Consider the following 26679-nt stretch of genomic DNA (forward strand, 5'->3'; position numbering starts at 1 on the left):
ACAGTTTGGTTTTAGTTGATGTGTACAGAAATATGGGTGCCCAGGAGCCCACAAAACGGCCAGAGGAGAAGTACTTTCAAAGGCAAGCTGCAGGGCTCCTTGGTTTTGTCACATTCCTCATTCTGGGGCTTTGCGGTTTTGTCTTGGGAATCTCGAGGCTCTCCCAAGGTTCCTTTCTATGTTTATATCATTTAGCAGGGAAGGATTGTTAATGACTAATCTGTGTCCATGAGGCACAGAGCCAAGGAAGAGATGCTGCTGCTAGCCCGGAAGGCCGCCTGTGATCATGCACAGTACACTGGAACTCTCTCCTCCTCCTCACCTCATTGTCTCCCCGACTTATCCTAATGCGAAATTGGATTCTGAGCATTTGTAGCAAAATCGCTGGGATCTGGAGAGGAAGACTCAGTCCAGAATCCTCCCAGGGCCTTGAAAGTCCATCTCTGACCCAAAACAATCCAAGTAAGTACCTAATTCCTTTGGGAGTGGGTTGTGTATCTCACAGCAACAGAGAAAAAATAGTCACTTAATAGTTTCTCTTTGACATCTGTAATGTATGTCAATAAATGAATTCTAAGTTAGTAGAGTTTGATATAAAGTCCTGAAAATTAAAAAAGAAAGAAACTCAAAAACAAAAAGAAGCAGAAGCAAAAGTTAATGAGTCTTAACAGTTGCTTACCTATTGAAAACTTATTTAGAAATACTCTTTTAACATTGTGGTCACCTGAGTAAATCACTGGAGACAGTAAATTTCAGAAATGTTTCCGTTCTGATTCCATAAACAATTTGACCTGTATAGTGTGCTATATTTTGGTGATTTATCAAATCTTGATGTGAGTTTGTGAGTATTGCTAATGTCAGATGACTTGGGAACTAAGAATAAGACATTTAACCTATGCATAATTGAAATGAAATTTTTCCCTAGAAGAAGAGTAGGTGGAAAAAGTCTTCTTTCTTGACTTCAGTTGTAAACTCTTCTATTGCTTTCCATTTTGAATATTAATATGACAGGAAATATCAGATGGAAATATTTTTAAAAGATAGAAATGTGAGTATGAGGAAGAACTTTAGTAATAAAATTGTCCAAGGACTAAATCTATAGATAAGATACCTCTTTGTCTCCTTATTGACAACGTGAATGGGGCAACTGTGGAGCCTGACTTACTTCTTTTAATTGGGTTTTTATTCAGAAGGGAGGGGCAGGAGGGAATGACAAGTGACTCACCTTGAATTCTTCCTCTAAGAAACTCACACCTGAGCTTTGAGCTATAAAGAAATCTGACGCTGTTTCTGGTGCCGTCTTAGAACCACTTCAGGAGTATTGACAAGAGGGGTAGGAACCCTTAGAAATAATATTAGTGATAAATAAGAAGGCAGGAAGAAACTTTTGGAGGTGATGGATAGGTTTATGGTATAGATTGTGGTGATGATTTAATGAGTGTATGCCTATCCCCAGACTCATCAAAGTGTATACATGGAATATGTAAAGCTTTTATATGTCAGTCACACCTCAATAAAGTAGTTTACATATCTATCTATCTAATTTTTTTTTTCCGTTCCTAAAAAAAGGAAGGGAGAAGAGAGGAAAAGATGTTCAGGGAGCTACCATTTTGTTTCTAGCTGTGATTTTATAAAATGATAGACACTTTTATCTTTGTGTTACGTTCCTACCCCCAGTCCTCCAAATTATGGATCTGTGCCATTTGTACCGTGGACTTTTCTGTTTTCTGAGGATGTTGCAACAAATACTGATGCAACTCCTGGTTAACTGATAAAGTACTGGCCAGGGACAAAGCTCTCTTGTCCTGAGACCCTTCCTCAAGATTTGCAGCAATTTCCCAGCACGTACCTCTGCCCTCTCCCCACAGCTGGAGAGGGAAAGTCATGGAATCCTTGTCCTTCCTCTTGTTTCCACCTCTTCAAGATTGGGCCAGTTGCAATGGAATATCCATTGGTTGTGAGGCCTTTGTACTCTGCAAGGAAAACAAAAGAAATGTGTGTATGTATGAGTGTGTGATGGAGCTAACTTTTCTACAATGTCTACTAACATGTCCTAGCCTTTACTTCATTCGCCTGTTTCCTTCTCACAAAAACCCTGTATGGGAGTTTTTCTTTACTTATTATTATTTTTTTTGAGACAAAGTCTCGCTCTGTCTCCCAGGCTGGAGTGCAGTGGCGCTATCTCGGCTCACTGCAACCTCCGCCTCCCGGGTTCAAGCGATTCTCCTGCCTCAGCCTCCTGAGTAGCTGGCACTACAGGCGTGCACCACCATGCCACTATTTTTTGTATTTTTAGTAGAGACGGGGTTTCACTATGTTGGCTAGACTGGTCTCGAACTCTTGACCTCAGGTGATACGCCCGCCTCGGCTTCCCAGAGTGCTAGGATTACAGGCGTGAGCCACTGCGCCCAGCCAGGAGTTTTTCTTATACTCATTTTACAGATGAGAAAACTTGAGACTCAAAAAGGACAAGTGACCCGTCCACAGGCAGATAGTTAGAAAGTAGCGGGACCTGAACTTGAGGGCGGGTCTTTCTGACTCCAAAGCCTCTTCCTGGCTACTCTGATATTGGCTATTGGCGGAGGCTTGGAAAACTTGAAATGGGGAATGATTGGGGAGCGGCGAGGGGGGACCAGCCGGTAAGCATTCCAGCCTGACAGGGGTGATTTGTTAAACCCAGGAACTAGTTAGACGTTTCCTGAAACCTCCTGCATAGGGCATTTTTGAGAGATTGCACCATCAGTAGGGAAACCGGAAAGTTTGGAGCACTATTTGTTTTAACCCAGAGACCAGTCTAAGATAGCTCCATTATCAGCGTTTTAATTAAAGACCACAATGAACTCTCCATGCTGCTGTGATTAGGGACATCTTAGAGAGGATCTCAGAACTGCTGTGGCTCACAGTCTCTGGATTATGAATGCCATGAGAATGCATATCATGATGTGATAGATTTTCAAAGGCTCACATAGTCATTAGGTGGGTGCATAAAGGACAGAAAAGGTTCTTTACTTCATAGAAAGAGATTTCCCTTCCCTTTGCTCTCAGTCTCATTTTTATCTTAGTCTCTAGCAACACAGATTATAAAGGGGAATAAAAGAAAATAGGAACAAGCTAGACACAGTGATGAGTGCCTGTGATCCCAGCAGCTCGGGCGGCTGAGGTGGAAGGATTGCTTGAGCTCAGGAGTTCAAGGCTGCAGTGAGCTATGATAATGCCACTATACTCTAGCCTGGGTAACACAGTGAGACACCACCTCAAATTTTTTTTTAAAAAAATAAGAAATAGGAACAATTTTCCTCCCAGGTATTTTTTTATTGTCACAGTAGTTTCTACCAGTGACGATGTAGCTAAAAGGCATCACCATACGAGTGTCCTTAGTCACCAAGCTGTATGAGGAGGCAAAAATCATTATTACATACAAATATCCATCCTTCTGTCTTTTCTCTCCCTTCTCTCACCCTGCTCTGGAATCCCCTAACCCCTTTGCTCTTCACAGTGAATTATTTTCTCCCTCAGTTTGCCCATTTCCAATTTTGGCCATAAAAGAACATCTACTATTCCTACTCTCTCTGCTTTGTAAATTGGTGATAAGATGACACTAATATAATGCAACTTGATTGCAAAGTAAAATTGCAAATATTGCACAGGAAAAAAAATAAGATTTATTCTTTGTTAGGATTAAGAACTATAACAGGGTTCTGGTGATTAAAATAAATAAGTATAAATATAAAATAAATTTTTATTAATTTTCATTTTTTAATATAAAATCCTAACAAAACTTTGAGATTTTGCTTCCCATTTTAAAGAGATTTAGATGACCTTTCCCAGGTCTCAATGAACCTGAGACAACCTGGGTCTATTACACTTTAATTAATGTTATTAATGTAAAGAAAAGGAGAAATGGTATGGCTTTGCATTTTCAAGTCCTGTAGATATATTTAATACAGTTATCTGGAAAACATGGTAAATAATGTAGTTGTGCATGGAGAAGATAGTCCTGCTGTGGGATGTTGCTGATTAGAGAAAATGAAAACACTGCTCTGGGCTGAGACTGTTCCTAAGCAGAGAGCTATTTGCTGCCATGTCCTAGAGAGTTATGGAAGCTGCCAGTGTAGACGACAAGTTGATACCAGCCTGGGGCTTAAGGAGCAAAAGCTGGTTGCCATCCAGAATTTGCAGGGCAGAGACAGGACAAAGAAATGTCATTCCAAAGTGGTCATGTAAAAGATTCTTGCTCTCCTGGAGTCCCGACTCAGAATCTGAGGCTATAGCTGGGCTTCAGGGGGCCAGGGTCACTTAAGACTACATTTAAAAATCTATGCATTTTACAGAGAATTTTTAGGGCAGTGAATTCATTCTATATGATATTACCAATGGTGGGTACATGTTATTATACACTTGTCAAAACCCATAGAATACACAACACCAAGATTGAGCCCTAATGTAAACTATAGTCTTTCGCTGATAAAGATGTGTCAGCATAGGTTCATCGATTGTAAAAAAATGTGCCACTCTGGTGCTGGTTGTTGAAAGTAAAGGAGGCTGTGCATGTGTGTGGGGGGAGGGGGAGAAGACGTATATGGAGGCTCTCCATACATTTTGTTCAATTTTATAGTGAACATAAAATTTCTCTTAAACATTTATTAATTTAGAAAAATATCTGTATTTTGTGTATGTCTTTCCTAGAGAGAGGTTTATAATTTTTGTTGAAGCTCAAAAATGCTGCACAATCCTAAAATTGTTTTAAGAAAATGAAGCAAACCCTTCTTTTCTAGAGAATCTAAATATACCTGCTTATAGCATCTGATTATATAATTGGCAAAGTTGAGGACAGGAAATGATACCCTAGGAGACTGACATATCTTAATGTAGTCATTGTGTTAAAAGTTTCAACATTATGAATAAGTCTAAAATATTTTTTGATCTTCCCCTAGCCCTATTCTCCTCTACTTCACTGTTTCAATGTTAATACATATCAAAACACTTTAATCTTGTTTAACCACTTCCTAATAGTTGATACTATAGAGCACAGTTCATTTAGCCATTCCACTGTTGATGGTTTTTTAGGTGGTTTGCCTTCTTTCTGCATTAGAGGCAATGCTACAATGAACATCCTGGTGCATACCAGCAAAGATTTCTCCAGGAAAGATACCTAGGAATTAAAATTGCACTTTATTTTAACATACACTGCTAAAGAGCCCTCCAAAAAGACTAAAACCTATGCCCCCACTAGCAATATGTGAGAATGCATATTTTCATACACTTTGAATATTATCAAAGTTAAAATTTTTTGATAATCTCATAGGTGAAAATGGTATTTAGTTATAGTAATATCCATTTTTCTAATTATTATTAGTTTCAGATATTTTCTGTGTTTACTGGCCACTTGTGTTTCCACTTTGGTGAATTTCCTTTTTGTATCCTTTGCCAATTTCTCTCTTGGATTGTTTATCCTTTCTGTTTTTATTTATAGGAATCGTTTATATATTGTTTGTACTAATATTTTTGGTGTTATTTATGTTGTAAATATTTTTATCCATTTTTATATATTTAGCTTTGTTTGTGATGCCCTAACCTCTGTCTTACATTTCAACGTTCTCAAATGTATTCTTTTCCTATTTACTTCTTATTTAATAAAGTCCTTCTCAATCCCCAAATCCATAAAGATCATAAATATATTTTCTCCCAATAATTTTATAATTTTCAGTCTTTAATCCATCTGAGATGTATTTTCCAAGAATGATTCATAAAGATGTCTTTATTTTTACCCTCAAAGCATAGGCAATTTTCTTGCCACAATTTCTTGAATAGGTCATCCTTCTTCCACTGATGTGAGCTGAGTCCACTAGCTACAGCATAGACAACTACTTAGGGTTGCTCAGAACACAGCATGCTATTTTCCCTTCCTATAGCCATCCCTGTTGCATGTCATTTTCCTAGCCTAATGCCTATTCCTTCAAGACTAAGTTCAAGAATCAACCCTCCACGCTCAGAAAGATTTCCCTCATTCTCCTCGCTATACCCTTGTTTAAAACTCATCAATTACTTCCATTTAGAAGAAAATCCAAACTCCTTACCATGGCCAACAGGCCATACAAGAGCTGCCTACTCTCAGACCTCATCTCCTACAGCCACTCCTTGGCTCACTCATTTCCAGCCTCGCTGGGCTTGTGTTGTTCTTCCAACACTCCAAGCCCAGGCCCTTTGCTTTTGCTGATCACTCTGCCTGAACTTATTTTCCCTTTGTATGACTTACTCATTCTTGTCCTTCACATCTCAGTTCGATGTCCGCTTTTCAGAGAGCTCTTCTCTGATTGCCCTCTCCAAAACTGTGTTCAACTACAACACTCTATACTTCTCTTTTACTTTCTTATTATCCTCATCAGAAATCCTATTATTTGTTGACTTGTGTATTATTCACTTATCCCTCTAGAATGTAAGCTCTTTGTCTTACCTACCACTGTATTTCTAAAACCTAGACCGAAACTTGGCATGTAGTAGAGAATTAATGAATATTGGATGAATGAATGTCCCTGCTTGTGCTCCTGATGGCACCTGTGCTTAGCTCTGTTGTAGCAATCCTCACACTACTATCATTGGGTTTTTCTTGCCTGACTTTTCCACTAAGCTTTCTGAAAAATCATTATTTTTTACTATGTCTAGTGCCTGTCAATAAATGTGCACTGACTAAATAAATGAGTGAATGAATGGGAAATTGATGTTGAGATGCCGTTTTTAAAGAGTAAGTACCTTATCACACATAGCTAAAGAGACCAACTGACACATCCACCATACTAGTGGGAAATCTTAGATCTATAAGTTTAGAAACATTTCTATCTTCCAAGTTACCACAGGAGACAGTGTTACTGATTGTTTCATGATTATAAACAGGACCCCCATCTTCCCACCTCCTATGGGAATTTTCTTATTGTTCTTCCAGTTTCCACTAACCAGTCTCCTCACTGCCCTTCTAGCCTCAGATCATCCCCCAATCCCAAAGCCCAGGCCATATATGTTAGCGGTTTTTTTAGACAGCATCTCACTTCCAGGTACTGATTTCTATACCAGTCATTTATGTCTTTGTAACAACCATCCCAAAGCTTAGTGGCATAAAACAGGAATGATCCATTAATTCTCATAGTTCTGTGGGGCGGCTGAGCAGCTTCTCTGCTGGTTATGCCTGGGTTCACTCATGTTGCTCATTCAGATGTGAGTTCAACTGGAATGAAAGGACTGAGATGGCCTCACTCATGTCTGGGGTCTTGATGTGGCTGTCAGCTGGGATAGTTGGAAGAGCTGGACTTCTTTCTCCATGAGATTTTTAAATCTGAGATATCTGCAAACAGTATGGCAATCTCAGGGCAGCATTCTTTCTTAGATATGGAAAACAGAAGCTACAAGGTCTCTTAAAGCCTGGCTTAGAAGTCCCCAACCTCACTTCCACCACATTCTGTTGGTCAAGGAATTTATTAGACCAGCTGAGGTCCAAGGGCTAGCGAAACAGACTTTGTGCATTGATGAGAGGAGTGGCAAACTCACATTGTAAGAGCGTGTGGAAAGGAGGCAGTTGTGGTGGCCATCTTTGCAAACAATTTCCATGAGTAAGAGGCATAATATTTCAAAGATCCAATTAAGTATTTGAAAAAAAAAAATGACAAGTTAGTCACGGAGAAAGCATTCAACAAATAGCTTCTTGACCATTTTGACTAATGTACATAATGTGAAAAAAGAAAAAACAAACTTATGAAGAGTGAACATTAAGAAGACCAAACAACCACAACAACAAAACTATTCCTGGTAGTTCTGATGGAAGAGAATTAACAACGGGAAATTTGCGAGATTAATTAAAACTATTTCCGGCCCAGCATGGTGGCTCACTCCTGTAATCCCAGCACTTTGGGAGGCTGAGGTGGGCAGATTGCTTGAGCTCAGGAGTTCTAGACCAGCGTGGGCAACATGGTGAAATCCTGTCTCTACAAAAAATTAAAAAAATTAGCTGGGGCTGGGCACGGTGGCTCATGCCTGAATCCCAGCACTTTGGGAGGCCAAAGCTGGCAGATCATGAGGTCAGGAGATCAAGACCATCCTGGCTAACACGGTGAAACCCCATCTCTACTAAAAATACAAAAAATTAGCTGGGCATGGTGGCGGGTGCCTGTAGTCCCAGCTACTCGGGAGGCTGAGGCAGGAGAATGGTGTGAACCCAGGAGGCGGAGCTTGCAGTGAGCCGAGATGGCACCACTGCACTCCAGCCTGGGTGACAGAGCGAGACTCCATCTCAAAAAAAAAAAAAAAAATTAAATAAATAAATAAATAAATAAAATTAGCTGGGCAAGTGGTGCATGCCTGTAGTCCCAGCTACTTGGGAGGCTGAGGTGTGAGGATCGCTTGAGCCTGGGAGGTCAAGACTGCAGCGAGCTAAGATCGCACCACTGCATTCCAGCCCAGGTGAAAGAGAGAGACCCTGTCTCAAAACAAACAAACAAACAACAAAAACCCTGAAACAAAACAAAACAATTTCCTGGGGTGGTCAACTCATGTATAAAATGGTTCCCATGGGGAGACCGGAAAGCCTATGCTTAAGAGATTTCCAATAAAAATGGTTACCATTCACTAATTAGTCTACATTGTGGGGAAGCAGACTTAGTTGTTAGGTTTCTTTATGTGACAAAAAAAAAAAAATCCTTCTTCGGCTCTTGTGTGTATTGTGTTGTATGCCTCTATTCACTAATTTCTGTCCTATGGCCTAAACAAGACTGATTCTAAAGGTGGTTATCTAGTAAGGTATATTATTCATTCACTCATTTATGTATTAGTTACTTTATTTATTCATGCAACCATTTGTTCATTTACTCAATTAACAAGAATTTATTGTGCATCTAAGATGTACCTGGCTGGCATTGTGCAAGGCATTGGAGATCCAATGTAATCTCTCCTAGAGCTGCTGGTTTAATGGGAGACACAGAAAACCAAATCCACAAAAACAAAGGTTGAATTACAATGGTAACACCACTGCAAAGAAGAAGTACCCAGGGCTATGAACGTCTCCTGGAGTTTGTGCTAATCAAGGAGTTGAGAAGCAGGGCTAGGCCTAGAGCTAGGCAAGTGAGGCACTGAGGGTGCAGATTTAAGAAGACATTCACTTCCAGGTTCCTGGTCCTGGAAGCCTCAACTCCAGGTGCTTCTTCTACATCTAGTTGGAAATAAAGGTCAGCTGTTGTTTAGGCACCATTGTGTAAGCTCCAGAGAGCAGAGACGCTTTGAAAGCTGTGGATATCTGGTTGATGCAGGTATTTTATTATTTATTTATTTATTTATTTGAGACAGAGTGTCACTCTGTCACAAGACTGGAGTGTAGTGGCGCAATCTCGGCTCACTGCAACCTCTGCTTCCTGGGTTCAAGCGATTCTCCTGCCTCAGCCTCCCAAGTAGCTGGGACTACAGGCGTGTGCCACCGTGCCCAGCTAATTTTTGTATTTTTAGTAGAGATGGAGTTTCACCATGTTGACCAGGATGGTCTTGATCTCTTTACCTCGTGATCCGCCTGCCTGGGCCTCCCAAAGTGCTGGGATTACAGGCGTGAGCCACTGCGCCCAGTCGATGCAGGTGTTTTTGATGTATAGCACCTGAAGGAAGTATGGCTTTCAATGGAGATTTTAGAAACAGCAAAAGAAGTTTGAGAAGAAACAAAATAATACTGTGGGTAAACCCTGTTCCAGCTTACCTGATTGATTTGTGCATGTGAACAGCTAATGCTGAGTGCCTTAGCAGAAGTGACCTTACAGAACTGCCCAGTGACCTTCACTAAGGATTGCGGCTGGCTGGTGGTAGTCTCAGTGGGAGAGGTGCATGAGAGCATGGATTTAGAGTTAGACATGGGTTGTATCCCCACTCTGCTTCTTACCAGTAACATGACCTGGGAAAGATTGCTTAATCTCTTTGAACCTCAGTTTTCTCATCTGTAAAGTGTTTATATTAGCCCTTACTTAGCTTATGATAGATTAAATCAGATAACATCACTTGGAACCTGCCTACTCGTAAAAGCTATTTTAATTTTAATTTTAAAAATTTAATTAAAATGTTAATTTAAATATTAAATTTTATTTTAATCTATCACTAAAAATCTATGTAGTGGTTACTAAGATAGTAATAAAAATTGTTTGGTTCTTATAGAGCACTGTCTTCAGAATGATGTGGTCCAATGGTCATATTGGCTCGCAGCCATCCTTGTTGGCCATATGTTGTCCTTGACGTGTCTCTGGATTTTTGGAAGTATCTATTTATTCTAAATCTGTATTTCTGTCCTGGAAAGAACTTCAGTTTGAGTGCTGCTTGAAGACCAAATACTTGGAAAAATAAAACGTTTTTTCTTTTCGTAGAGCTCTTTTCTCTTTTTCCTTAAGAATATATTTCCAGGTCAGGCGCGGTGGCTCACGCCTGTAATCCCAGCACTTTGGGAGGCCAAGGCGGGTGGATCACTTGAGGTCAGGAGTTTCAGACCAGTCTGGCCAACATGGTGAAACCCTGTCTCTACTGAAAATACAAAAATTAGCTGGGTGTGGTGGCGCATGCCTGTAATCCCAACTACTCGGGAGGCTGAGGCAGGAGAATCACTTGAACCCGGGAGATGAAGATTGCAGTGAGCTGAGGTTGTGTCACTGCACTCCGACCTGGGCAACAGAGCAAGACTCTGTCTCAGAAAAAAAAAAAAAAAAAAAAAAGAATGTATTTCCAGCCTTTGGGCAGAATCTAAGGCTTCCTCTGATCATAAAATGATGATGGTTAGAAAACCTTCATGTTTTTTCCTGCCCTTTAAAAATGGATTACATAGATATCCAACAAAGTGTATACTTTCTATCAGCAACTGAGTTCATTTGAGACAATGTCACCAAGGATGATGTCTTGATATGTAGAGTTCATAGTGAACTAGTGCATGTAATCGGTTTTTATCTTCATCCTCCAAGAACTAAGATTCCTCTAAATCAGAGTCAAAGTTATTTAATTGCAGCAGTGTCTTTCCAAGGTCTCCGATTGCAAATGGTTTATGCTAAGTCAGAGGAGCTCCATATGCCATGAACTTCCCGTGACACACGGTATCTAAATAAGTAAATATTGATAACCAGAAAGTGGGAGTCCAAGCTACCAGTAACTATGTGTCTTATCACAATAAAAACAAACAGTGCATACCATTTCTGAAATAATTCCTGGGTCCTTAAATGAAGACTTAGGTTACAGCATTTTAGAAATAAACAAAAAGTAAAATAAACATTTTGTCCCTCCTTTCACCAATACCCAAGGTTTAAACTTTGTATCATGGGGCTGCTGCTTCTCCTTCCTCCTCCTTTTTGTATGCTGTACACAAGTTCCTTCCTTCCCATCTCTACTGACGCCACGCTGCTATGCACTCTGGTCACCACACAACAACTTCCTGAATGTTTCTCCTTCTTTTACTGCTTCCCCTCCCCAGCCCACCTTCTCACTAGAGTAATCATATCTACTGATTTTATTGTGCCACTCAAAATTTCCAGTAGTTCCCCATTGACCACAGTTAGGTTCCCCAAACATTTTATGGGGAGGAATTACTTTTTCCTCAAAGCTTTAAGAATGGTGTGTAGCAAGGGCAAGGATGTGTGAGAAAGAGAGAAGCCCTGTATGGACTTGTGTATTTTTACGTAGGAAGCTTTCCATATATAATTTCATTCAATCTTTTTCATTGTGAAATATTTTCAACATGCAACAAAATAGAGTAATATAATCAACTTCCTTGTATTTATTGCTCAACTTAGAAGGAGAGCATTACAGGTATTATAGAAACTCCCTATGTACCTGCCCACTCACATTCTGCAGCTCTATTCTGAATATGGGGCTCATTACTTTCATTCATGTCTTTACAGTTAAGGCAAGGATCACAAGCTTTTTCTACAAAGGATAGACTGAATATTTTAGACTTTGCAGACCATATGGACTGTATTGCAACCACAGTACTTAACTCTGTACTGTGGCTCAGAAAGGAGCCATAGAGAGCAAGTAAACAAAAGGGCAAATCTGGTCCTTGGCAGGCTGGGTTGGGTCCGAGAGTCATAGTTTGCTGACCTCTGCAGTAGAGTAACAGTAATAATATGTAGCACTGCTTTGCATATCTTTATATCAAACTGTATGTATTATTCTGCAACCTGATTCTTTTGCTCAATATGATGTTCTCCCATTTATTCATATGAATACATCTAGTTCTAGTTCATTTTATTTTATTTTATTTTTTAATTTTTTTTGAGATGGAGTGCTCTGTTGCACAGGCTGGAGTACAGTGGTGCGATCTCGGCTCACTGCAACCTCCAGTTCCTGGGTTCAAGTGATTCTCCTGCCTCAGCCTCCCGAGTAGCTGGGATTACAGGCGTGTGTCACCACCCCCGGCTAATTTTTTGTATTTGTAGTAGAGAAGGGATTTCACCATGTTGGCCAGGCTGGTCTCGAACTCCTGACCTCAGCTGATCTGCCCACCTCGGCCTCCCAAAGTGCTGGGATTACAGGTGTGAGCCACTATGCCCAGCTGCTAGTTCATTTTATAGTCATTTATTTTAGTTCAGATTATAATTATTTTAATTGCTGTATAGTATTCACCTGTGAATGTGCAATTTATTTATTGTATCCATTCTCTTTTTGATGGACATTATGCTGTTTCCAATTTCTTACCATTGGAAACAATGTGGTGAACTTTTTTTGTACATGTCACTGTATACATATATTTGAAAACCTATGAAAGATTCACTTTTTAATCTTTACGGCAACCCTATTATTTCGATTTAAATCCCCAATCAGGGGAGCGTCTGGGTGGTAGTGTCGGGAGGAGGTGCTGAGTGAGTAGTTCCAGGTCATGCGTGAAGCTACGGAATGTCAGAACTGGCACTCCACCCTTAATCTCCTCATGTCTCATCCCCAGTGATATTTATACTAGACCAAAGCTATTATTTCTGCATATGTAAAACATTGCCAGCTATGCAAAGGGAATATGAAATAAATATAAGCAATGATTCCTCTCTTCTAGAAGTTTACGATCTGGTGATATAGTAAAGACAAAACAGATGAAATCAAAGCATTAATTACTATACAAGGAGGAGGGAGAGAAAAATGACAAGGAAGCATCAATCAACAAACTGGAACATATAGGGGAAAAATCTATAAGACTGAGAGGTGCAAGAGCACATTTGAGCAAATGGAGACATGCTGTGCCCTTGAAAGGCAAAATTAAATATCAGAAATGAGCAGATTTTCTCCCTAAATATCTACGTTTGGCACCATCTCAAACTCCCAAAGAAACTTTTCTTTTTAAGAGTGTGATAAAAGATATGATAATTTTATCATAGAAAACAAGCAAGGGTATCTTAGGAAATGTTGAACGAGAATGATCGATAATAAGAAAGGATGATATTGATACAAGAAGTAACTGCACGATCAATGGAAAACTAAAGTCTTAAAGAAGCATTATGAACCAATGGGTGAGGGAAAATGTACTCAAGAAGCAATTCTGAAAAAAAAAATCCACCTTGTACCATAAACTAAAAATAAGGAGCAATAAAAGTAACCTTTAAAAAATCAGATATATTTAACTGCATGCAATGCAAAACTTTTTAGGTAAAGGTAATTTAAAGGCATGTAGTAAATATAATAGAATGCTAATACATTCAATGTATGAAGAACTCTGCCAAGTCAATAAAAAAAAGAACACTTCAATAGAAAAATGGCAAAGGAAGTAAACCCAAAATGGAAACTGTCACACATAGCCAATATAGATGTAAAGAAATGTTTTTTAAATTACTGCTAATCAGAGTAATTTAATACAACAAGATAGGATTTGTCACCTAACAAATTAGAAAAAATTGTTCAAAGTGAGAGTGGGTGATGCTAATAAAGGTATGATGAGAAAAGCACTCTTACTGCTGGTGGGAGTATAAATGGAAAAAAATGATAGAACACAATTTGACATTTTTTATGCTTTGCTGTATTGCCTCAATTTTCTGCAATGACCCTTTTATTTTAAAAATACTTTAGCTTAAAAATAAATTTTAATAACTTTTCAGGAAAACAATGGATGAAGGAATGCTTAAAGTTGGGGTTTTATTAAGTTAACAAACTATTAATTGAGACTGATTAGGCTAACAGAGGGGGCAGCTGGCTAATCTATCCTGCATCCACCCTATCCCTCTTCCAGGACAGGGGTGGGGAATGGGGGAGTCAGGGGGAAGGTAGGGAAGTGATCATGTTCAAATCAGATCTTTTTCTTTTCTTTACCTGCTCTGATTCTTCTTCTTCTTCTTCTTCTTCTTTTTTTTTTTTTTTTGAGACGAGTCTCGCTCTGTTGACCAGGCTGGAGTGCTGGAGTGCTGGAGTGCAGTGGCGTGATCTCGAGTTACTGCAACCTCTGCCTCCCAGGTTCAAATGATTCTCCTGCCTCAGCCTCCTGAGTAGCTTGGATTACAGGCACCTGCCACCATGCCTGGCTAATTTTTATATTTTTTAGTAAAGACGGGGTTTCACCATGTTGACCAGGCTTGTCTCAAACTCCTGACCTCAAGTGATCCGCCTGTCTCAGCCTCCCAAAGTGTTGGGATTACAGGTGTGAACCACTATGTCTGGCCTTTAGCTGCATTTCTAAGGAGATTTGCTTCCTCTGCTTCATGTGTTCTGCCAGCTGTTGACCATGGCTATCACCTGACAATGTTGTTTTCCTTTCTTTCTTTTCTTTTTGAGATGGAGTCTCACTCTGTTTCCCAGGTTAGTGCAGTGGTGCAATTTTGGGTCACTGCAACATCTGCCTCCCGAGTTCAAGTGATTCTCCTGCCTCAGCCTCTCGAGTAGCTGGGATTACAAGCCTGTGCCACCATGCCTGGTTAATTTTTGTATTTTTATTAGAGATGAGATTCCTCATGTTGGCCAGGCTGGTCTTGAACTCCCGACCTCAAGTAATCCGCCCACCTCAGCCTCCCAAAGTGCTGGGATTACAGGCGTGAGCCACTGCGCCCGGCCATAATGTTGTTTTTCTTTCTGATCTGGTGTTCTCTCTTCCACAATAGACTGCTTTCTCTACTTGTGCCTTTTGGCATGGAAAATGAGCTGCCCCATTTGTAGAGACAGTCTCATGGACAAGGCATAGTTTTGAGTAAATGGGTACTCATAATAGCTAGTCATAAAGTAAATCCTGAAATTTTAAAAAAATGTTTAAAATCTTAAAGTCATTAGAAATTAAAAAAATTCAAATTTATATACATATTTTAGTGGCAGAAAATATGATAAAATGACCAATAACAGACTCTCATGTATAGACATATGCTACCTTAGGATAAAATTCTGCCATGAAGTGGAATGGAATGAAATGTAAACTTGAGGAAGAACAGGAATGATTAAAAAGTTTCCAGCTGTTGAAGAATAACTTCATCTATTTCTTAAAAGGATAAGGGAGGGTATAAAGTTGCTGTGATATTTAGATTTAATCGAATTATTTAAAAGTAATGCAACAACATGTAAAAATGTCAATTTTTATAATACGTCAGAAATTATATTTCTTGCAACTATTTTATTTTTTAGTGAAAGACATTAGATGTCAACCCAAAAAGTGTGTTGAAGGAGCATATTGTTTTTCAAGGGTCTTTCAAAGGTTAAAATTCTCAACCTATAACATGACTCCTTTTATGGAAGGGAGGATTTGAAGGAAAAAAGACTATAGAGCTAAAGTCAAGGGTCTCCTGGGAGTTCTTCTTTTGCAGTTCCTTCCCCAAAATGAAAGTGAAGAGTATTAGAGAAAGAAGAGCACCAAAGTAACCGTAATTAGACAAATAATGTATATGGAAACTCTTGGCAAATAGGCTAAAGTTGCTAATCCCAGTAAGAAGCTATTAAGAGGTAAAGAAAATCTGACTATTATGAGATGTATTTAATTAAGTGGGTTTATATCCCCAAGGTAATCTTTACATTTATTCATAGTTTACCTCTAACACTACTTTGATTGTTTGAATCCCTTCTGTTCTTTGTTTCAGGCAGGGATTAACATACTTTTTGTGTAAAAGGCTAGATAGTAAATATTTTTGGGTTTCTGAACTGTGCAGTCTTGTGTTGCAACTACTGTACTCAACTCTGCTACTGCAGGGAGAAAAGAGCCATAGATATTCCATAAACAAGTGGATGTGGCTGTGTACCATTAAACTATTTATAGGCACTGAATATGAATTTCATATAATTTCCATGTGTCATAAAATATTCTTCTTTTGTTTTTTTTAACCATCTGAAAATGTAAAACCATTCTAAGCTCACAGGCTACACAAAAACAGGCAGCCGACCGGATTTGGCCTGCAGGCAATAGTTTACCAACTCTGTTTTTAGATACAGTATTTGAAGGCCCTTTTATACTGAAGAGTGAGAACAATATTCTGGAAGGATACACAAAGAATTAGCAATTGTAATTGTATTTAGGTAAGGGAAATGGGTGTCTAAGCTGGGAAGACTTTTTTTCAGTATACTGTTTGAATTCTTTACCATGTGCTTGTGTTACTATTTCAAAAATTTAGTTTCTTTTTTTTTAAAGCCCATTCGGGAATTGTAAACCCAATGAATCTGACTTGAGTGGACCCTGCTAACTATCTGGATTCTAGAGAGTTCTGCTGTTAACTAATCAGGGGCATTCACATGGTAGGTCTCCAATCAGGGATAATAACTTAAATGATGCAGAATTAGGGGAACTGGACTTTTCATTTGGGAGAGCAAGTGATAAATTATGTCCTAAGCTTTTGTGCCAATAGGGCTTATACCATTTCTCCAGGAAGAGCAAGTCAAATGTCATAGAATTTGGCAGAACTAAGCAAGAAAAACAATAAATGCAGATAATTTAATAGAGCCAACATTTCTTGAGGGCTGACTGTATGCCAGGCCCTTAATTTGAAGGTGCCAAGTTTATATGAATGTATTGAAGAAAATATATCACAGGAATCCAAAATGAAGATGAGTGTGCCTGGAAAATATTAAAAAACTGTAATGTGCAGTGGAAGTACGGGGGAGCTTGCTGAACATGGCTCAAGGTTAAAAAAGACAGATGTGAGACAAGGAGAGCACAGAGGGAAACCTGAAGTCAGAGTCACAGAGCTGTAATATCCTATTTTTAAAGACCAGAGGAAATGGGCCTTAAGTTACAGAGTATAAGCTTGGGTTGAATATTAGGAAAACTTTCTGACCGTTCACATGGTGGGTTCCTGGAAAATATTATTATGGGAAATTGTGGAATTTCCTATTCCCAAGATAGGAGAAACTCTAGAACAATAATTGCCTAAATTTTGATGGGGAGTGGGGTATTTAAGCCCATTTATTATACAATATACAGACACATATACATATTTAGTATCATGATTCATATATGTATTCATATATACACATTATATATATCCTTATACAATTGATATGTACATGCTGAAATTTGAATTTCCCTAGTCCTCAACTAGCTTATGAGTATGAATGAGGTCCTGTTAATAACAACAACTCAACATTTTTCTTTTGAGACTTTAGCTCTGTCGTCCAGGCTGGAATGCAGTGGCATGATCAGAGTTCACTGCAGCCTCGACCTCCCAGGCTCAAGTGATCCTCCTGCTTCAACTTCCCAAGTAGCTTGGCTGGGACTACAGGTGTGCATCACCATGCCCAGCTAATTTTTTAATTTTTATTAGAGGTGAGTTTTGTCATGTTGCCCAGGCTGGTCTCGAACTCTTGGGCTTGAGTGATTCTCCTGCCTTGGCCTTCCAAAGTGATGGGATTACAGGCAGTAGCCACTGTGCCTAGCCAGAAACTCAACTTTTACTGGCTTACTCTTCAGGACCTCCAGCTCCTATCAGAGCCTCCCTCCCCGAAAACACCCCAGTTATTTCAGGAGTGCCTTGGGGTCTCTTCATGTTTATAACTAAGTCTGCTCTGGCTGTTCCTTCCACTCCATTTTGTGTCCATGGGGCAGAGCAGTGCCCAACCAGTAGTCATGATTCCTCTGCTGGGCACCTCTGCTGCCCAGCCCTCTTGGGTTCAGAGTTCCACTGTGATATATGGCATAGTTGTTTGAGGATGAGGGTGAGGTTGAAGTGAGTTCTCTCTCTCTTCTGCTTGTTGCATTGGACGGATCTGCCTTATACCTCAGTGTTTCCAGACTTCATTTTTATTTACAACCCTTTTCTTCTCACCTCTGGGTGGTAGGAAGGTCTCCTGAATCTAGTATGGGTTGGTCAAACACAGCTACACTGAAAATTACATATGTCTCTAATGGCTAAGGCTTTCCTTTGGGGTGAAGTTCATGGTCCCTAGCTCTCCATGAGTTTAGAATGGATTTTCTCCCACCAAGCCGCTTATATTAATGGATAGTAGAGTTTGGCAGTAGGGCTTGGTGGAATTTGATGGGCTATGCCATGGGTTTACCAGATGAACCCAGATATGCCTGGAACCCACAGTGGACACAGTTTGTGTCTCTTCTCAGAAGACTCTCCCTCATTCTTGCTTCTTCATCTGGTTCTTCTCTGTTGTCTTCCCATCAATGCAGATTGCTCTAGTATCGCCCATCTTTAAAAATTGCCCTTGAAACTACATCCTCCTTCCGCTACTTCTCTATCTCTTGACTCTCTATCTCTTCACATCCAAACCTCTCTATTACAGCATCCTGTTATTTGCCTTCATAAACAGCTTTCATGACAATATATAATTATCTATGTATTTGTGTGATTATTTATTTAATGTTTATTCCTAATTAAGCTTGATATCATGGATCATGAATGTTTATTTTCCTTTTGCCATTTTATCTTCAAATATCTAGCACAGAGTTTAGTGCAGAATATGTGCTCACTGAATATTTGTTGCAAGCATTGAATAAATGAATAAATGAAGGAAACAGGTTTCTGGTGGACTACCTTCCCAGCAGCCAAGTGCACCTGAAACTCACTTCTGTTTGAGCTAGGACATTTGGTGAGTGAGAGAGAAAGAGAGATATGAATAATGGGGAAATCCTAATGAAATACATACTTATCCAAAAAACCCACTATATCCTCTTCCTGGGCAGCAAATATAGACAGCTATTTATTTGTAAATAAAGTCATATCTTGGTGGAGACAGAAAAAAAAGGTTTGAAAATCATCCTCAGAAAACAGCTTGGGAAAAGAGATTCTGACAGCACACATTATCACTTTTCATTATTTAACCTTTCAAATTACTTCTTTAGGGAGGTAGAAGACATCGTAGAAGGAGTGAAAGAAGAAAAGAAGACTTAGAAACATAGCTCAAAGTGAACACTGCTTCTCTTAGTTTCCTGGATTTCTTCTGGACATTTCCTCAAGATGAAACTTCAGACACTTTGGTGAGATTTACCATTATTTTTCTTCTTACTATATCTTTTGAAAAAGCCCCGGATCAATACATGACCAAGGTAGATCATGACAGTGAAAATGAAAGCCCCTGAAATTTCCTCTGAAAGGCAGATACAAGGAATATCTCTGATTTTCTGATCTGCTGACATAATGCCTAAATAGTCAAAAAAAATTCCAGTAGGAAGTGGCTTTAAATCACTATTAATGTTTATAAAAACCTATTCAACTTTAGAATAAAGTTTAAGATAATAAATCATGGATTCATCTCATTTTAAATCAAGGCCTTTTATATTTGTTTTTTTTTTCTAATAAAGACATAGTCAAAATGTCATCATATCTTGCCCAAATCTCCCAAGGGCTGAAATTTGAATGAAAACATACGGTGTTTTTTTCAGATAAATTAGTATCTTTTATGCAAGCACATATCTTGGGCATTTTTAGGTCCAAATGAGGTATAAAAACGATAAATATTGAGAAAAGTTACATACAGAAAGGCTATAGTAAAATGCATTCAAAGGGAGCCATTTGTACTTTCGTAAACTATCTCGCTGTCTCCTTCCGGAGCTCTCCTAACCAACCCTTCCCGCATTCCCACAGTCACAAACTATTTATTTTCCTTTCAGGAGTTTTTTCTGAAGACCACCATAAAGAACGTGCATTTCAATTGAAAAATTTGGATGGGATCAAAAATGAATCTCATTGAACATTCCCATTTACCTACCACAGATGAATTTTCTTTTTCTGAAAATTTATTTGGTAAGTTGTCAAGTTCATTTGAATATCAATAAGAACAAACTACGATTTGGAAATACATGAGGAAATGCCTAGATGATGAGTCCAGCCCAGGGTCAAGAACATGTTTTTGTTCCTTCCAAGTACTCAATCAATGTTAGCTACTCTGCAAGGTTAGAGGTAGATCGGACCTTGGATTCATGGGACTTAATGGTCTTCATTTTTATAGATGAGGACTGCAAAAGCTTTGTGAATTGCTCAAGGCCGCGAGGCTAGATAATTAACAGAGCAGGGAGTAGAAAGCGAGTCCTCCTCTAAGGCTAATTCCAATATTATTATAGCAGGTACTAAACTATGAAATCATGATTCTTATGGCTTAATATGACACCTATTAAAGGCTGAGTTTACTTAGGTTATAGCTGGGCAGATTTCCTTTTGCAGTTCCTCCGGTGCTGGGGGATCTATGGCACAGTGTCAGGATTAGTCATTTAAGCAGGATTGAGGACAAATTGTACTAAGCAGTTTTCAGTAGATCTGTAACTAGATGATACCATAAAATGATATATTGCTCCACTTTATGCATTTATGAAAAACATCTCATTATAAAGAGTTTCAACTGCGAACATTAACAAAGATTTAGCCAAGGCAATATTTTGGGTGGGACAGGGAGCCTTTCTGCCAGTGTTAAAATAATTCCCTTCTGCATAATAACCCTGCTGGCAGCCTGGGATGCTCCCAGTTTTCACCCTCCGTTAATATATGGGCCATGATATACCATAATAGTGAAAATGCAAACACTAGAAGTTCCTCAAAGTTCAATGTATGAAGGCATGACCGCTTATTTGGTTGCTGATATTCCTAGGACCTGTTAATTAATAATTTGTTCTGTTACCTATTAGTCATTAGCACTTTAGTGTGTAATAGTTGATTAGGCCATTTCCAAAAAGGGGTCATTATTTGTAATAATTATTTACATGTGTACCTGCCTCCATACAGTACAAATGCATTTAAGGGCAGTGACCATATTTCATTAATCTTTTATTATCCAGTGCATATTTAGTAGGCACTTGATAAATAAGAGTCCAGTAATAAATAATAGAAGGGAAAAGAAAAAGAGGTTTATGGAAAAAACAGATGTTGATCCGTAACTCTTAGAGAGACCAAAGGCGGCAGTAATTATTTATTAAATGCCAGTTCTCCCAAGTACTTGCTGCATCTTATTTCTTCCAGTTGGCTTATCTTCATCCTGTAGATGCAGTCAAGGGCAGTGGGAGGCCCTGCCTCCATGTCTAGCCACTTGACCATTTGCTTCTGGCCTGCCTGCCCTTCTGTGGTTCCTCAGAGCAGAGTCAATGTATAGACATCTTAATGATTTTTTCTTCTAGCAATCAGAACTCACAGAATAATTAGGACTATTGGCACATACCACAGATAAAGAAAAATTGCACTCAAGATTTTTTTTCAAACAGAAACTTCCATTTCCTGCTGTAAAATTTTATGATTGTAGGTTGAGATCTCTGAGCTTAGGCTTCATCATTACTAAACCAATCTATTCAGCTCCAATTTGCATACAGAGAGAAAATTGTAGGGTTTTCCTTACAAGCTAGCCCAATTTTCAGCCAGCACAGAAGATTTCAGGGTGATTTCAGCAGCCATAAGGTGAAAAAGATGCCAGTAAATTCAGAAAAAGCCATGAAGATGCCGTCAGGTTAGAAGCATCTAAAGATGATTGCTAAGGAAGCACTGCGCCTTCTGCTTTTATGGTGTGGTTCTCTCCTCTCTCTCTTTTGCTGGACCACATTCTTATTCCATTTCCTAACACTGCATTTAAGGTTTCTGAGAATATATAGCACAAGCTGCATGAGCTGCAATGCAGAGCTGTAATTCTTTGCTGGAGCAGTTTCCTCAACTCTTTATCTGGTCCCCTCTTCTGGTAAACTAATCTGACCATGTGTGACCATTAGGACTCCTTTTCCTTTTCTCCACTAAGCTGTAGAGCCACGTCTAAGCGTTATTTTCAAATCTCTTTCCCCTAGGCCCTCAGTCTCACTTCACTTAACACATCTGAGCTAGGCTGGGCATAGTGGCTCACACCTGTAATTCCAGCACTTTGGGAGGCTGAGGGAGGTGGATCACGAGGTCAGGAGATCAAGATCATCCTGGCCAACATGGTTAAACCCTGTCTCTACTAAAAATACAAAAATTAGCTTGGCGTGGTGGCGCATGCCTATAATCCCAGCTACTCAAGAGAACTGAGGCAGGAGAATCGCTTGAACCAGGGAGTCGGAGGTTGCAGTGAGTCGAGATCGCGCCACTGCACTCCAGCCTGGTGACAGAGTGAGATTCCATCTCAAGAAAAACAAACAAACAAAAAATACCTGAGCTAAAGGTATGCCAAAGGGGAGGATGAAGAAAATTTTGATTCCTTTATTCCTCTTCCTCATCTTCTTGTGTGTCATGATGACATTGATGGCTTCTATGGCCCCTTCATGTGCGTAGGGTGGAAGGCACCAGGGAAAAGACTGGCCCATGAATGAGTAGCCCACAGGCCTAACTCAGTACTCCTGAGTCTAAGCTACGCCAGGGGTTCAGAAGGGTTAATCCATGGGTTCAACTGCCCAGAAAGCTGGACTCTTTTCCAGTGGTTAACTGTGTATTGAAAACAGCAGTCATGTTGTTATAATAAAGGCAAACAAGGTTAATGGAATAGTCTATGGATAGCTGTCACTTCTTCTCTTCAAATATCGGACACTGACAATACGCTGGGCCTTGGAATAAAGCAGAGAATAGGACAGGCAAGATCCTAGTAGAAAGCAAACTCACAATAAACTTGTAAATAAATCAATAAACAAAATAATATTATTTTTATACCTTATTTGGACCTACAGATGCCCAAGGTAGTGATACATGCTATGAAGGCAACAAAATAGGGTGATGCCCTATAGCCTGGAGGGATGGGCTGCTCTAAGTGGTATAGTCAGGAAAGGCCCCTGAGGAGTCCACAATTGAGCACAGCCTGAAAGACAAGAAGCCAGAGAGAACATTCCGGGAGGAGACAATAACAAGTGCAACGGCCCAAAGTCTGGAATGGACTCAGAAGGACCTTGTCTTCTACTCATTTTTATTTAGGGGTGTACAACTGCTTTCCCATTAACCAGCTGTGCAGCCTTGAACAGCTCACTCAAGTTCAGTTGGTAAAAGTAGATTATCAGGCTGGGAATTCTAGGACATTTACTCAAATTAAACATTTGAGTCCACAAAAATGCTACTGTTGTCCACGTCAGGAAGTGGTGACTTAATGGTACTCATTTGGTACACGGCTCAACAAGTCCTTTTAAGGTGGTCCTGGGCATGGTCCCCTTCACTGCAGGTTATTATAAAGGTCATAATTCAATGACAACTTTAAGGCATCTAGAAGGTGACCTGAAGACAAATACAGACAAGCACTCACTACTGGGTCCTGGAGACACTAATGACCTTTTCAGTGATAACTTGCAGCTTCTTCTAGAGGTGACCATGGGCCCCTTACTCTTCAAAGGCTTTGCTTAAGGTGAAGGGGAAATGTCTTCACCCCTGTAATGTTTATTCCAAAGAGCAGAGCCCAAATGAGGACTTGTGTGAAGGCAGTTTATGTGAGAGATGATGAGGGAGCGGAGGCGAGGGAGTGGGCGATGCAACAGGGAAGGAGGGAAAACAAAAGAGGTCAGTTGTCAAGATCCCTGGTGTGGGGGAGGCCAGCTTGATGCCACTGGGAGCAGCACAGAGAACTGTCAGCAGAGGGGTCAGGGACTGGAGCATATATTAATATTAACTGCCCCTCGGCTCCCGTTGGTTGAGCGTCACCCCAGGGGGCATTAATTCCCCGCACTTCTGGACTGTTTTTGAGCTCAGGCCAAGCTGTCTCCTGTGGGATTAGAGAAGTTCTGGGCAGAAAGCACAGGGACGTGCGGCATGCTCTTGAAATGACAGGCGGTCAGCCTGCAGTCATCATCTGAGCTCGCGTATGATCAGCTGCCACAGGTATGGCCGAGATCAGAGACGGACTGAAGGGATGTGACAGCTCCACCAGAAAAAGAAGAAAAGAAACTTGGACAGAATGGAATCAGAGAGATGGGGGTTGGAATCACCTCCCTGAAGTCCTTTAATTTATTCTGTTGCCAGACATCCCTGACGAATCCAGATGGAAATCTAGCCCGTCGGTAACTGAATCCACGTAGAGGCCTGGTGGTGGAAGGACACAGTTACCACACAGAGATTCGTCTCCTTTCCTCTGGGAGATCCTGCAAGCCAGGAAGCTTGGTCAAAGATTAATTTAGTGGATTAAAAAAGGCGTCTCTGATGAATGAATAAGGCAAAGTTTTGTGCAATTAGTGCATAATAAAAAGTAATAATGACAAAGTCCACAGCTCCCCACCATCTGACATAGTGAATAAAACAGGAGATGGTATATTAACTAAAGTCTATATTTACTTTTAGCAAATTATGTTTTAAAAACTCAAAAATTACAAAAATTTAGAGACTAAAGAGACAAAGCATTCCAACAATAAGAGAAGAAGCAAGAGAAAGTATAGTCTTATCCTCCCACACCCAATGTTCCTGGGTACAGTGATTCCTGATTCACTTAGCACAGTGACACTGGGAATGGAAATAAGGAATAAAATAGTGGGAAATGAAATCTCAGAGGCAAGTGAGATTCTCTGAACTTCAGTTTTTACCCACATAAAATGAGGATAATAATGTCACACTTCACAGGTTGTTGGGAGGAAGGAATGGGCTGTGTGGGAAAGTGCTCTGTAAGCTGCAAGGCATCCTAAAATGTTACAATTAATCCAGAGTTTGAAATGTAGTTGTCATATTTTAAATTGTTGAAATGATAAACACCATTCCACTCATTAAAAGAAGGAAGTACTGTTTATCTCAACATTGTGGAGTGAAAGAACTTTCAAGGGGCCAGAGAGAATCAACAATATGTAAATAAGGCTGGGCGCGGGGACTCATGCCTGTAATCCCAGCACTTTGGAAGGCCAAGGCAGGCGGATCACCAGAGGTCAGGAGTTTGAGACCAGACTGGCTAACGTGGTGAAACCTCATCTCTACTAAATATACAAAATTAGCTGGGCGTGGTGGCACGTGCCTGTAATCCCAGCTACTCGGGAGGCTGAGGCAGGAGAATCGCTTGAACCCAGGAAGCGGAGGTTACAATGAGATGGGCGACAGAGTGAGACTCAGTCTCCAAAAAAAAAAAACAAGAAAAAAACACCAAAAAACAAAAACAAACAATATGTAAATAAATTTCTGGTTACCTCACCTTTGCATTATTACATTGCTAACAACAGCTTTGGAATCCACGTCTTGTATTGCGTTTATTATTGTATCTAACAGTCTTTCCGGAGCCCCATTCTGATTGAGGCCTAGCAAGTGTCAGGAGGTAGATCCTATACAATCCCATTCACTTATCTTTCATTTCCTTTGGCTATTTCTCATTGCCTTATGCTTCACTCAGCTGTGTATGCCCATTTTCTTAGGGTGCGCTTTATTTCTTTATTTTTATTTTTATAGAGAAAGGGCCTTGCTCTGTCACCCAGGCTGGAGTACAGTGGCACAATCAGAGCTCACTGCAGCCTTGAACTACTGGGCCCAAGCAATCCTCCCTCCTCAGCCTCTTCATGCTTTATTTGTATCAGAATACACTCACTTTGAAATCTGCTTCTTCCCTATGACTTATGCTTAAATTGAACAAATCTTCCAGATGTTACAGAGTCAGTCAGATGTTTTAAAATGCAATTAAAGGTTTTGAGATGCAGTTTGTAGAATATTTCTGACATTTGATTTCAGGTATTTTTCCATCTCACTGAGTTCAACTCAAGTGAACGTAGTTCTGACTTCTTGGGTGAATTAAAGTTCAAAGTTTCCAAAAGATAGAGAGATACCATTGTCTCAGATAAAATGAAGCTTTGTTTCAGCATACTTGAAATATTTTGTCACTGCTGTTTCTTCTCCACAGCTCTTCCATAGCTGTAAGCAGTCTCTAAGGCATTTAATTTACTGTTACTTTGGTTTTTTCTTTCTCAAGGAATCTCAGTTCTGGTTCTCTTGATAGTGGAGTAAAGAAATGGGAGAAGGAAAGAAATATTGAATGAGTCTTTTCTTATGACAAAATAGATGACTGATTCTTTCAGCAGGGGCTTGCAGAGTTTGGAAAAGGTGTGCAATGAGTCAGAGAGTTGGCCAGCTGGTAGGCGATTCCACTGCAGTCTAGGCCTTAGCTCTCAACCCTGCAGGCTAAGAAACAGATTCTTAGGGATGCCAAGTTAAAAAAGATTGACTATAAAATCATATTGCAAATATATTAACTTACAACAATAAAAATAATTGTAATGATAACAGCTAGTATTTCTTGAGTGCTTTATAGAAATTAATGTGTCAGATATCAAGCTAAGTACATTTTAGATTTGTTAACAGATTTCCTGGGTTGATTCCAATCTCTGCCATCTACTACCCTGTGGTCTTGGACAAATTCCTTAACTTTGCACAAGTTACTTGCCTTATTTAAATAAGGTGACAAGAAGAATTC

At 39.7% G+C, this 26679-nt stretch overlaps 1 protein-coding gene across 3 annotated transcripts in view; it reads left to right on the plus strand.

The window, feature by feature from the left end:
- Window positions 1–200: 200 nt before the first annotated feature.
- Window positions 201–26679, plus strand: part of NR1H4 (nuclear receptor subfamily 1 group H member 4) — a 90392-nt gene continuing 63913 nt past the window's right edge. For 2 of the 3 annotated variants that reach the window (XM_009426088.4, XM_003952271.6), the window contains exons 1-3: window positions 201–462; window positions 19229–19363; window positions 19997–20129. In XM_009426088.4, coding sequence (XP_009424363.1) covers window positions 20051–20129 — 79 coding nt within the window. In that variant the 5' untranslated portion in view covers window positions 201–462; window positions 19229–19363; window positions 19997–20050. Of the gene's footprint in view, window positions 463–17537; window positions 17705–19228; window positions 19364–19996; window positions 20130–26679 lie in introns of all 3 variants that reach the window. The other variant, XM_054664614.2, reaches the window with a different exon arrangement.

This window comes from Pan troglodytes, chromosome 10 (genome assembly GCF_028858775.2).
Source record: "Pan troglodytes isolate AG18354 chromosome 10, NHGRI_mPanTro3-v2.0_pri, whole genome shotgun sequence".
Taxonomy (NCBI): domain Eukaryota; kingdom Metazoa; phylum Chordata; class Mammalia; order Primates; family Hominidae; genus Pan; species Pan troglodytes.